Genomic DNA, 13,883 nt, shown 5'->3' on the forward strand with positions numbered 1-13,883 from the left:
TAATTCATTCCGAAAACATGTTTGTAATCCAAAAAACTTGTATATCAAAGCAAATTTCCGGGTAAGAAATAATGGAAACTCTACAACCCAAAACCTTTAATACAAAATACTGTATGTACTTGCATTGCAAGACCTTGCTTGTTTAGAACAGTCACTACACTCCTGCAATGTCAGAGAGAGACCAACCGACCGACCATTAGCTCAGTTGTGATGATGTGATGTGTGTATATTCTATGTACTTGTATTGCAAGATCTTGCTTGTATATCAAGTTAAAATTTTATAAAATGTTTTGCATACTAAGAGGTCCTTTTACAAAGGTACGGTAACAGTTTAATGCGCAGAATACCACGCGTTAAACTGCCTGCCGCGCTAGTACCCAACGCCTCCACTGACAAGGCGTTAGGATTTTAGGTTGCCGCGGGGGTTAGCACGTGATGAAATGTCCGACGCGCTAACCCCCGTAGCGCGCCTTGATAAAAGGAGCCCTAAGTTACAAGTTTTTACTGTAATCCCTTCCTTTAGGTAAATATTATCCGGCTTAAGACCATAAGGAGGGTAGGGTTGTGCAGAAAAACTGTTTGAATTGAAGTTTTTCCCCATGAATTTGATTGTGCTTGATCAGAAAATAATTTTTATTTTTTTTAAAGCCTATCCTGGGATCACTCAAAGCCACCGATTGCATTTTTCTTAAAATTTGCTATTATTTTTGCTTAATGGAACAAATTTCTTGGTATTATAGTTATAACTTCTATGTTTCCACACTCAGCAATGATACATTGATAAAAAGACATTTTATGCAAAAAATCTAGCAGAATTTTATTAAATGAATGATACAATGGGTATAGGTATCCGACGGGTGAGTGGGAGTTAAGAATTGAAAGCAGATTCAAAAAAGTGGGCTTTTAGCTTGGATTTGAATACTGCTAGAGACAAAGCCCGACGTATTGATTCAGGCATACGGTGCAGCAAGAAAGAAGGGACAGAGTCTGGAGTTTGCAGTGGATGAGATGGGTACAGATAAGAGGGACTATCGAGTCTGTACTGCATTACCCCATAATGCTCAAGCAGCATTATGGGGTAAAGGCCTGGAACAACTGCTCGTGCCTACCACTTATAGGGAATTCAGGAAACGCCTAAAAACAAATCTGTTCCTGAAGTATTTAGGCCTGACCTACACAATCTTAGTCCTCAACAAATGATCTTTAGAACTGTTATTCACTAACTCTGAACTTTATTTATTCCACTCAATCTGTAATACCTTTTAATCATTGTAAACCGCATAGAACGTCAAGAAGTTAATGAAGCTATGGAGCACCCTATTCTGCTAGCCAGGTTATATATACATTCCAATTATACTATATTTTTACAACCTTCATTGCAGCTTTCCTAGGATATTTTTTTTTTAACTTTTTAAATGTAGCTTTGCAGATAAAATAGCACCTCATAAAAGAAATCCCAAACAACCATATGAGAGCGATGACACAATTAGTTAAATTCAATTTCCCTTTCTCAACTGAACCTTAGGGCTCCTTTTACTAAGGTGTGCTAGCATTGTTAGCGCACGCAGGAAATTACCGCGCGCTACGCTTCTAGAACTAATGCCAGCTCAATGCTGGCGTTAAGGTCTAGCGTGCACTATTCCACGCGTTAAAGCCCTAACGCGACTTAGTAAAAGGAGCCCTTAGACTACTGGTTCTCAAACCTGTCTTAGAGGACCACCAGCCAGTCGGATTTTCAAGATATCTCTAATGAATATGCTTTAAATATGTAGTTTAGGGTTTATGTACACTTATTTCACTTCAAAATATCTATTATCCAATACCCTGGCCTAAATGAAGTTTCTAATATTTTTTAAATTTTATTTTACCTTATGCATACAAAATATCATCTTTTAAATAAGATTTACAAATTTAAAACATGACATGCTACCAAAACACCCTTATCTCGTGCTTACTCTTTCCTATTTCCATTAAATAAACTATTTTTCGATGTTTCTCTTCCCTTAATAGTACTATATAGTGTGGTATGCAGACTATGCCTGCTAGGAATGTCCCGAGAGCAGTGCCCAAGTCAAGTTCAGGCTCCATGCAAATACCCCCTTTTAAAGCACAATGTCAGTCATTGAATGAATTTCCTTCTGTGTCCTGTAGAGGGAGTGGTAAAGCAGAACTGCAGGATTCCCATCCCCCACAGAAGCCTAGAGTGATTAACAAGAAAACACTTCCTCCTGAGGGTTTGGGGCGGGGCTGCAGACTCCTTAATCTGAGAACCCAGGTCCTGGATAGTCAGAAGCAACAGGAACTTGGAGAGGACAGGTCACAGCGCTCAGGACTGAGAGCTCCGAATGTCAGCCCAATTCCAGAGTCCATGGAGTGGCAGAGGCTGGTGAGGACAGGCCTCTTGGTTTGCTGGAAGAACCACAGGATATGGAGCTGGGCTGAGTTGCTTTGTGAAATCCAACCTATGGAGTTATGCTGCATGAAAGCAAAGTGACTGACTCTGTTGCTGTGAGTAATTAAAGTTTATTTTTCTAATTGCTTGCAAGTGCTGGATACTTCAAAGCCAGCTGAAGAGTAAAGAGGTTTTGTTTTGAACCGTGCAAGTACTTTGTTTTTTTTTATATTTGTTTCTTCCATTTTGGAAGTTTGTTGTTTCCCTGGTGGGGGAAAGAAAACTGTTTTTCAGTCCCAGACAGTGGGGTTAGCCCCGTGTTCATAGTGGTGGGATAGAGGGCCAATTTTATGGCAGATTAACACCACACGGAGCACACTGTCTGACCAGCACACTGCTGCTGATAAAGCCGGTGCGGGTGCACTGACTTGTGCTGAAGTAGTGCAGCCCTGAAGTTTATCTTGTTTTTGAAAGTTTTCCTTTCTTTTGCTGTTCATACATTTTGGACTGTGAATTAATGTGGACTACTCTGTTGGGGAGATTTCCTGTTGAATGTTTTTGAACTATTTTCATTTTGATACACCCACAGAGACTAGTGGCTTATTCAGCTTTGCTATATGAACATTTAGCCTATGTTAATAAGCAGAATCATCCTGACAAGCTTTCTGGTTATTTTTACTTTGAGAAATAAAGTTCAAGTTTATTTTGGAAAAGAACTTACCTGGTGCGGTGATGTCCTTAAACTAAACACCTTATTATTTTTCCTTGTGCTGCCCGCAGCGGCTCACAAGAGATTTTTCTTGTACCGGTGGCCCAAGACCCATTGCCCTGAGGCTGCCGGTTACAATAATCAATAAAGTTCTCTCTAGAGTCTTTAGTATAATTTTTTATATTGCTTTTTCTCATAATATATACCAATTCGCTTGCCAGTATTTGTCACCAATGTATTGTAATCCGTTTCTCAATTGTCTTTAGATAAATGATATTTTGTATGCATAAGGTAAAATAAAACTTATTAGTAATTTCATTTAGGATATTGAATAATTAAAATTAATTAGATAAATTTATCTATAATGGAGGTAGCAGGCATGCAAATCTCTACCATGCTTATTCATTAGAGATATCCTGAAAATCTGACCAACTGGTGGATCCCCAGGACAGGTTTAAGAACCACTGACTTTAGATTATGCAGGTACTCTTATTTGCATGGGTCCTAGTCTTTATTTTTTTTTCACTTTTACAAATCTTTATTAAACATCACAGATCAATTAACAAATACATAGCAGTCCATCCAAAGAACTACACAATCCAAAATCAACACAAATGACTGCTACAGCAAGAAATGAATTTTGAGTTTTATAACTCTTCCCCTTATTGAACAAAACTAAAATAAATAAAAATACAAAATCAACCCAAATTTTCATCAATGTTCAAAAGACTACGGGAGTTCAAGGCAGCCATTTCCTGTGAGCGATCTGCATGGGGTAGGAGCATGAGAAGATCACTCCTGCCCCGAAAACCCACTAGACCACCAGGTAAGGCTTAAAGGGGGGCTTACAGGGCTTAAAATAGCCTGAAAAATAAAAAAAAATTTTGTTTAAAAATTGTGAATAACCGAACCCACGGATGCTGAAACCGCAGATTCGGAGAGAGAAATATATACAGTCCAGGAAACAAGGTTGAGGCATGACTGCCAGAGAAGCTACTAGCATCTTCAAAAGTATTTATCCAAAAAGTCTGTATAATCCCACAAGTGATACACGTAAAAAAATCTCCACCCCTTGACCACATCGCCAACAAATATCTGAGACAGATAGAAACATTTTGTTCAGGCGCACTGGGGTGTAATAACCTTATATGCATTCTCTTGAACTAACACACATATAGAAGATTTCTTAACTTCTATATGGATTACATTCCAGTCTTATGGAGTAAAAACCACCCCCAGATCTCATTTCCACTTAAGCAAACTAAGTGGGGGGCTAAACTCCTGATATAGCAAAGAAAAGGGTCTAGGAAGTTTACCCACCTTAAGCCACATATTCTTCCAATGTTCCTAGGGTATAAAACCATTTTTTAACCACCCTTGACTTGAGACAAATGTTGCAGTTGATGATAAGGAAAAGAATTAATCATTGTAAAAGTAACAATCTCTTTAACACCTAAAAACCAATCATGACCCCCCCACACAATTCAAAAAATATCAAACTCTGTGCAGACCTGTGTTGCCCAACATTTAAAAACTAGCTGCCTGCCCCCAATTTCAACTGAGGTTCAGCAGAAATACAAGACAATGCTGATGCCCCCACCACTGTTTCCTCTATGCTGAGCAGGAGTCCTCCACCTCCAGTCCTGCCAGTAGGGGATGCTGTTTCACTATTACTAGGGCTACCTGTTGTCCAACATGTCCTCTTTTTAGAGGACTGACTGGGTGCCCAGACAGATTTCCAAAACCCAGAAGTTTGTCTGGGTTTTGGAAAGCCTCAAGCTTGGGACCGTGTCTGGCCTCTGAGCATATGCTGGGCCTCCGAGCATATGAAAATGCAATGATATCACATGCATGTGACATCGTTGCACCACATCCACATATGCTCAGAGGCCTTCCAGATATGGCCCTGAGCTTGGGGAACAAGAGGCGAGATTCATGTATGGGTGGGGCTGTAGCTGGAGAGCAGAACAGGGTATGACTGGGCAAAATGGGGGGGCACAATGTGTCCTCTTTTTTTAATGAAGAAATATGGTAACCCTAACTATCACATTTTCAATAGTGAGGGGCAGGCAAGCTCTGCAGGACTCAGGGAACCTGCCTGTCCCTATCAAATGAAAACACAATATTGAAGCACCAGCACCTATTGGCAGCTAGAGTGAACAGTGACCCTCACCTACTCTGAAGCTCCCCCCTACAATTGTAAAAGATACAATAAAAAATGGTTAGTCAGAGTTCTGGATATTTATTTCAGCAAGCAAGATGACCATAACAAACGCTTTAGTGGCTTTAGAGAGCAAAACCATTGTTCTAAATGCACATTTGGCATATCTACCCCACATTCCCAATTAACTAAGAATCTCAGTTAAGCAGCCTAATACCACCATTGTATGTATTAGGTACTGCTCTGCCTCCTTGAACTGGGGTATTCCAAAGTATCGATATAGAAACATGGCCCCTATTCTTATCCTATACCTTTGGAATTACAGGTGAGTTTATTTTTAATGGCAGTGGCCATTGTCACTGCTGTTCTATAAAGAGGAAAGCAGCAGTAAAAGAAAGAGGTGATGACATGCCTATACTGTATCTCATTAAAGTTATGCAAGATACTAAAAGTGATCCAGAGGAAAGCAATGGCAGCATTTGGTCTACACCAGAAGAGATTTTAAGACCTGAATGCATTTATCCTGGAGGACAGAGGGTCATAAGATATGAGGTAGACATTTAAATACTTGAAAGGTATTAATTCACAAAAACAAACTATTTTCAAAGAAGTTTCAAGTTTTATTATGGCTTGAAATACCGCTTTAATATCCAAAGCGGTTTACAAAATACAAAATCTTAAAACTTTAAAAAAAAAGGGTAAAGACATACAAGTTTAAAAATTCTTAATGGACTGAACATGATAAAGGTAACTGGGTGGGGTAACATTGCTTAAAATAAACATGAGATGGTGAAGGAGAAAACATTAAGAAAGGAGGCAGCTGTAAAACCAGGGCTGCAAGAAGTTAGACTGAAAAGCAACATTAAGAAATATTTTATTGTCACTGAAAAGGCAATAGATGTCTGGAATGTCCTCCGAGAGGAAGTAATACCAAACAAGAAAAACACAGTGATATTCAAAAAGACGCAAGATAAACCAATGAAATGGCTTTTTGCATTTACATAAGAACATTAGAAAAGCTGGATCTCAGCAAGGTCCACCAAACCTAGCATCTTGTCTCCTACACTGGGCAGGTTGGGTGACATGTACTTGACAGATCTCAAAAAGTACATCAGTTTCTCATAGCTCAGTTTCAGGCATGAGCAATGGCTCTCCCAAGTCTACCTATCAATTGTTTTGTACGATTTTTCTATAGGAAATTGTCCATACTCCTAACCTGCTATATTACCGTATTTTCACGCATATAACGCGCGCGTTATACGTGTTTTTACAAACCGTGCATAGCCTTGTGCGGTATACGCGTGAGCGCGCTATATAAAAATTTTTTTACATAGTTCCCCCCCCCCGACGCACCCCCACCCCGAAGGACCGCTCTCACGCACTCCCATCCGCACCAGCACCCCCACCCTGAAGGACCGCTCGCACCCCCACAGCCTCCCGACCCCCCCCCATCATGTAGAAGCTCCTACCGGTGTCCTGCTGCTTCCTCTTCCGGCAGTTCGCCCTTTCTCTAACGTCAAGCCCTCTTGCCCCGCCGACTCCCCGACACGATCGGGGCAAGAGGGAGCTCAAGCCCTCTTGCCCCCCGACACGATCGGAGCAAAAGGGAGCCCAAGCCCTCTTGCCCCGCCGACTCCCCAACTCCCCGACAATATCGGGCCAGGAGGGAGCCCAAACCCTCCTGCCCTCGACGCAAACCCCCTTCCCCCCAATGACCGCCCCCCCAAAGAACCTCCGACCGCACCCCCCAGCTGACCCGCGACCCCCCTGGCCGACCCCCACGACACCCCCACCCCCCTTCCCCGTACCTTTGTGTAGTTGGCCGGACAGACGGGAGCCAAACCCGCCTGTCCGGCAGGCAGCCAACGACGGAATGAGGCCGGATTGGCCCATCCGTCCCAAAGCTCCGCCTACTGGTGGAGCCTAAGGCGCCTGGGCCAATCAGAATAGGCCCGGGAGCCTTAGGTCCTCCTGGGGGCGGGGCCTTGGGCACATGGTCGGGTTGGGCCATTGTGCCTCAGGCCCCGCCCCCAGGAGTGACCTAAGGCTCCCTGGCCTATTCTGATTGGCCCAGGCGCCTTAGGCCCCACCAATAGGCGGAGCTTTGGGACGGATGGACCAATCCGGCCTCATTCCGTCGTTGGCTGCCTGCCGGACAGGTGGGTTTGGCTCCCGTCTGTCCGGCCAACTACACAAAGGTACGGGGAAGGGGGTGGGGGTGTCGTGGGGGTCGGCCAGGGGGATCACGGGTCGGCTGGGGGGGGGTCGTAGGTTATTTGGGGGGGCGGTCGTTGGGGGGAGGGGGGTTTGCGTCGAAGGCAGGAGAGCCTGGGATCCCTCCTGCCGTAATGTAGTGCGGGGTGGGGGTAGGGGTCGCCGTGGCCAGGAGGGTTTGGGCTCCCTCTTGGCCCGATATTGTCGGGGAGTTGGGGAGTCGGCGGGGCAAGAGGGCTTGGGCTCCCTTTTGCCCCGATCGTGTCGGGGGGGCAAGAGGGCTTGAGCTCCCTCTTGCCCCGATCGTGTCGGGGGTGCCGCGGTTGGCTGGGGCAAGAGGTCTTGAGCTCCCTCTTGCCCCTATCGTGTCGGGGGTACCGCGGTTGGCTGGGGCAAGAGGGCTTGAGCTCCCTCTTGCCCCGATCGTGTCGGGGAGTTGGGGAGTCGGCGGGGCAAGAGGGCTTGGACTCCCTTTTGCCCCGATCGTGTCGGGGGGCAAGAGGGCTTGGGCTCCCTCTTGCCCCAATCGTGTCGGGGGTGCCGCGGTTGGCTGGGGCAAGAGGGCTTGAGCTCCCTCTTGCCCCGATCGTGTCGGGGGTGCCGCGGTTGGCTGGGGCAAGAGGGCTTGAGCTCCCTCTTGCCCCGATCGTGTCGGGGAGTCGGGGAGTCGGCGGGGCAAGAGGGATTGACGTTAGAGAAAGGACGAACCGCTGGAAGAGGAAGCAGCGCAGGCGCAGGGCTCACGGAAGGGCCGGGACCACCAAGAGAAAGCAGCAGGACACCGGTAGGAGCTTCTACATGATGGGGGGGGGTCGGGAGGCTGTGGGGATGCGAGCGGTCCTTCAGGGTGGGGGTGCGGGTGGGAGTGCGTGGGAGCGGTCCTTCGGGGTTGGGGTGCGAGCGGTCCAGCGGGGGGTGAATCGGACGTGGGGGGTGGCATCAGGCTTTCAGGGTGGGGACAGGACTTCAAGGGGGAGAGGAGAGTCGGGGCGGGCGAAAGGAGAGTCGGGGTGGCCAGAGGAGAGTCGGGGCGGGCGAAAGGAGAGTCGGCCAGCATGCGCGGTATACGGGTGTGCGCGGTATATAAAAATTTCTGCACATAAATTTGTGTTTTCCGCGCGCTATACCCGTGTGCGCGTTTTACACGGGTGCGCGTTATCTATGTGAAAATACGGTAGTTGCCTTGGCAACAGTCAAATGTAATAGGGATGGCCAAAAGAAAAGAAAACCCTGGTGCCAGATGAAAATCTTCAACATGGGCCATGTTTTAACAAAGTTGCCTGCATCAGGGGTCCATAATTCTAGGAACTTACAACAAATGTATAGAGAACCTACAAATTATCCCTAACACCAGGTTTTCCTTCTTTTTTTTTTTTTTGTCATCCCTACTACATTTGACTGTTTTGACAATTCTATGTGGTACCAGGTTTTTGTTGTTTATGTTAATTGCCTTCACTTCATCCTCTGTTAGTTACTACAATAAAAAAGGCAAGGGGAATGGGGGGGGAAGGGTAGCCTGCAGGCAGCATAAGAACATAAGAATTGCTGCTGCTGCTGGGTCAGACCAGTGGTCCATCGTGCCCAGCAGTCCGCTCATGCAGTGGCCCTTAGGTCAAAGACCAGTGCCCTAACTAAGACTAGCCTTACCTGTGTACGTTCTGGTTCAGCAGGAACTTGTCTAACTTTGTCTTGAATCCCTGGAGGGTGGTTTCCCCTATAACAGCCTCCGGAAGAGCGTTGCAGTTTTCTACCACTCTCTGGGTGAAGAAGAACTTCCTTATGTTTGTACAGAATCTATCTCCTTTTAACTTTAGAGAGTGCCCTCTCATTCTCTCTACCTTGGAGAGGGTGAACAACCTGTCTTTGTCATGTCCCCTCTCAGTCTCCTCTTTTCAAGGGAGAAGAGACCCAGTTTCTCTAATATCTCACTGTACGGCAGCAGTTATAATACTCTCTATGTTACTTTGCAGACCATATGACTTATTTTGGTTTATATCTGCCATCATGTACTAAGTTACAATGTTTTTTGCAATATCCTATTGTAGGGATTTCTCTTTCTTTAATAGGCCTACAACATACCCAACAGCGGATATTAGAGGTCAACCAAATTCTGGTTTCAGCTTTAGAGCCAAAACAGGCCCAAAATTGGTTTTGGCTAAAAAATGCTTGTGCATTTTCAGCTGAAATTAAACTCCCCCCCCCCCCCCACTATAACCACTCTCTGTCTGTCCCACTCCAACCACCACCTCCCACCACCCAAAAGCCCTCTCCAAGCTTACCTTTAGAAGCCCTGCTGATCTAGTCTCCTCTTTGGGCCATGAGTGATCTCAAGTTTCAAGTTTATTTAAGTCTTGATATACCACTTTTATAGTCAAAGCGGTTTCCAATTAATACAAAGTTTAAAATATAAAAATATAACATAAAGGGAACGAATACACAATTACAATACAGACGCAATATGATACACATGGGCAAATAGGGAGAGTACATTGCTTAAAAAAAAAAGAAAGGGGAGAAAAAAATAAAAGGTAAAAAGGAATTCTTAATGTAAGGCTTGTTGTCTGAGTTTTTTGAACAAAAAAAATAAATAAATAAATTAAGTATAGATCTCAAAAGCATCTCTGAAAAGAAATGTTTTAAAATTAGATTTAAAATTATTGAGATTCTTTTCTTGTCTCAGGGTAAGAGGTAAAGTATTCCACAATGTTGGAGCGGTTACCAAAAAGATTGTTTTACATGTTGTATCATAAAACAATTGGCGGACTGAGGGGACCGCTAAAAGATATTGTTGGGAGGAATGTAGCATCCTATGTGGGTCATATGGGATTAACATCCTATCTATAAAGGATGGAATGTGATTAGATTGAACTTTAAAAGTAAGAAGTCGTATTTTGAAAGTAATCCTATGTGAAATGGGCAGCCAGTGAGCTTTCCTAAGAAATGCTGTTACTTGATCAAATTTTTTAGAGTTAAAAATAATTTTTACTGCCAGTGTTCTGAATGTTTTATAATCTTCTGAGTGATGCCCTGGTAAAGTGAGTTACAAAAATCTAAAGATGAAATTACTGAAGAATGAACAAGGATATTTATTGATTGAATTTGGATTGAGCTGCCCATTCCAGCTCCACCATCAAAATGGCTGCTGAGACTGCCTCAGGAAGATACGGCAGTCATTTTGAGACTGACCCCAAAGAGGCCTATAGACCACCAGGGTTTTTAAAGGTAAGCTGATCTACAAATTTCAGCAGTAGAATCGGTTTAATCCTCTAGTGGATATGAATGATAATATTTCAGGAAGAGATTTCCAGCAGCTCAACTATATTAACTCAGTGTTAAGCACATGCCACATTTCCATCTTCCTTTTTATTTCATGCCAAAATCAAACAGGCTTTAGAATATGATCACTACACATGAATATGTAGTCTGGTGAGACCACATACCCAGCAGCACAGGTCATGCTGGAGAATTACTTGCCAAACATGGAGATACCTTGAAAGTTGAACATCTATGAGAGGACATGGTAAGCCAGCACACAGTATAATAATGATCAACTTTATTCAGAAACTTAGCATAACCCTACAAATGTAATTATTGCAGACCATGTTTTACAAACATCACTACAGCCACCAAGTACACATCAAGCATCAATGGGTAAGCCAAGAGACTCCATTGAAGGATGTGGAGTGCACCAGAGCAACATGTTAACTTACCAAGATGGTCTTCTTTGTTCTCCACCGTTTCATTGACCTTCCTAGCAACTCGAGCTACTGCTTCAGCCATTTTTTTGTGCATGCAAGCACCACACCAATGTTTCCAGAAGAGTCCAAGCCCCAAGCAATCTCTGATGAAAGAAAGAAAAAAAGATATTAGGAAGAGCCACACTGCTCTGGAAAGCTGAGATGAGGAAAATGGCAGCTTCTCAAGTGTCAACAACTAGGGTTCAGCAGGGCATTAAAGGGTAATTCTGAAAAGGTTGCTAAAATTTAAATGTTAGGATGCTGTTTGGTAAGTGCAAATTCTATATCAGTAGTGGAGTAGCAGCCTAGTGTGGTGCAATGGTTAGAGCTACAGCCTTGGCACACTGAGGATGTAGGTTCAAATCCCGCACTGCTCCTTATAACCCTAGGCAATTCACTTAATCCCCGTTGCCCCAGGTACATTAGTTAGAGTGGAAGTCCACTGGGACAGTTGGGGACCGGGACAGTTAGTACCAGAATAATTTGTAATCTGCATAGAATTGTAGGATATGCAGAATATAAATTGTTAAATTAAATAAATAAAAAATGCAGTGGCCCGAGAACCTAGGGAACTGGGTTCAATTCCCACTGCAGCTCCTTGTGACCCTAGGCAAGTCATTTAATCTTCTATTGCCCCAGGTACATCTTTTTACTTAATTACCACCCACAAGGATAACTCCTAACCCTAAACCAACTTTGACTAGATCTCCTATATGCTATCTCGGAACCTCTCCCCGATGACTTATTCATTAGCTCTGATGACCTCTAAACTTTCTTTGCATCTCTGTTACATCTCTTTCAAGTTCCTTTCCCATCATATTCTTAGGAAATAAGGTGTAGATTAGCCCTTTTAATTGAATGGTGATGAGTCTTTCAATACAGGAATGAGTGGACTAGTGGTTAGAACCCCTGCCTCAGCACCCTGAGTTCAATCCCTGCAGCACTCCTTGTGACTCTGGGCAAGTCACTTAATTTTCTGTTGTCCCAGGTACCGTAATTAGATTGTGAGCCCACTGGGACAGATAGAGAGAAATACTTAGAATACCTGAATGTAAACCACTTTGAATAGAAGCAGTATATAAGAAATGTAAATAAATGAACAGTGAGGAAAAAAAAAGGAATAATTTTTCTTTTTTTTTTAATTCTTTATTGATTTTTAATCAAAAACAGTGTCATACAAATGAAAGAACAAAAGATATTCCACATATTACACTATTATCTATACAGGTAACATAAATATCATTCAATAATTTCATTTTCCTGCATATACCGTATTTTCATGCATATAACGCGCGCGTTATACGTGTTTTTACAAACCGTGCATAGCCTTGCGTGGTATACGCGTGAGCACGCTATATAAAATTTTTTTTACATAGTTCCCCCCCCCCCCGACGGACTGCTCGCACGCACTCGCACCCGCACCCCCACCCTGAAGGACCGCTCGCATCCCCATAGCCTCCCGACCCCCCCCCCCATCATGTAGAAGCTCCTACCGGTGTCCTGCTGCTTCCTCTTCCAGCGGTTCGCCCTTTCTCTAACGTCAAGCCCTCTTGCCCCGCCGACCCCCCGACACGATCGGGGCAAGAGGGAGCTAAAGCCCTCTTGCCCCCCGACACGATCGGGGCAAAAGGGAGCCCAAGCCCTCTTGCCCCGCCGACTCCCCAACTCCCCGACAATATCGGGCCAGGAGGGAGCCCAAACCCTCCTGGCCACGGCGACCCCCTACCCCCACCCCGCACTACATTACGGGCAGGAGGGATCCCACGCCCTCCTGCCCTCGACGCAAACCCCCCTCCCCCCAAAGAACCTCCGACCGCACCCCCCAGCCGACCCGCGACCCCCACGACACCCCCACCCCCCTTCCCCTTCCCCGTACCTTTGTGTAGTTGGCCGGACAGACGTGAGCCAAACCCGCCTGTCCGGCAGGCAGCCAACGACGGAATGAGGCCGGATTGGCCCATCCGTCCCAAAGCTCCGCCTACTGGTGGAGCCTAAGGCGCCTGGGCCAATCAGAATAGGCCCGGGAGCCTTAGGTCCCTCCTGCGGGCGGGGCCTTGGGCACATGGTCGGGTTGGGCCCAAAGCCCCGGTCGACGTCGAGGCACCAAGCCCCAGTCGACGTCGAGGCACCAAGCCCCAGTCGACGTCGAGGCACCAAGCCCCAGTCGACGTCGAGGTACCAAGCCTCGGTCGCGAGGCACAAAGCCCCGGTCAACGTCGAGGCACGAAGCCCCGGTCGACGTCCAGGCACGAAGCCCCGGTCGACGTCCAGGCACGAAGCCCCGGTCGACGTCCAGGCACGAAGCCCCGGTCGACGTCCAGGCACGAAGCCCCGGTCGACGTCCAGGCACGAAGCCCCGGTCGACGTCCAGGCACGAAGCCCCGGTCGACGTCCAGGCACGAAGCCCCGGTCGACGTCCAGGCACGAAGCCTCGGTCGACGTCCAGGCACGAAGCCTCGGTCGACGTCCAGGCACGAAGCCTCGGTCGACGTCCAGGCACGAAGCCTCGGCCGACGTCGAGACACAAAGCCTCAGCCGACGTCGAGACACAAAGCCTCAGCCGACGTCGAGACACGAAGCTCCAGTCATCGTCGAGGCACATCCAGGTTCAGAAGTCGGCACTGTACCAATGAAACTGGTAATAAAGGTGCAGCAGTGCGCTCCATAAAG

The 13,883-nt window shown here is 45.8% G+C and overlaps 1 protein-coding gene across 6 annotated transcripts in view; it reads right to left on the bottom strand.

Moving 5' to 3' along the window:
* Positions 1-13,883, bottom strand: part of LRRC20 (leucine rich repeat containing 20) — a 368,748-nt gene that overhangs the window by 340,168 nt on the left and 14,697 nt on the right. For all 6 annotated transcript variants that reach the window (XM_033941821.1, XM_033941816.1, XM_033941820.1 and 3 more), the window contains exon 2: positions 11,187-11,317. In XM_033941821.1, coding sequence (XP_033797712.1) covers positions 11,187-11,317 — 131 coding nt within the window. The remainder of the gene's footprint in view (positions 1-11,186; positions 11,318-13,883) is intronic.

The sequence above is a fragment of the Geotrypetes seraphini genome, chromosome 4 (genome assembly GCF_902459505.1).
Source record: "Geotrypetes seraphini chromosome 4, aGeoSer1.1, whole genome shotgun sequence".
Lineage (NCBI taxonomy): Eukaryota > Metazoa > Chordata > Amphibia > Gymnophiona > Dermophiidae > Geotrypetes > Geotrypetes seraphini.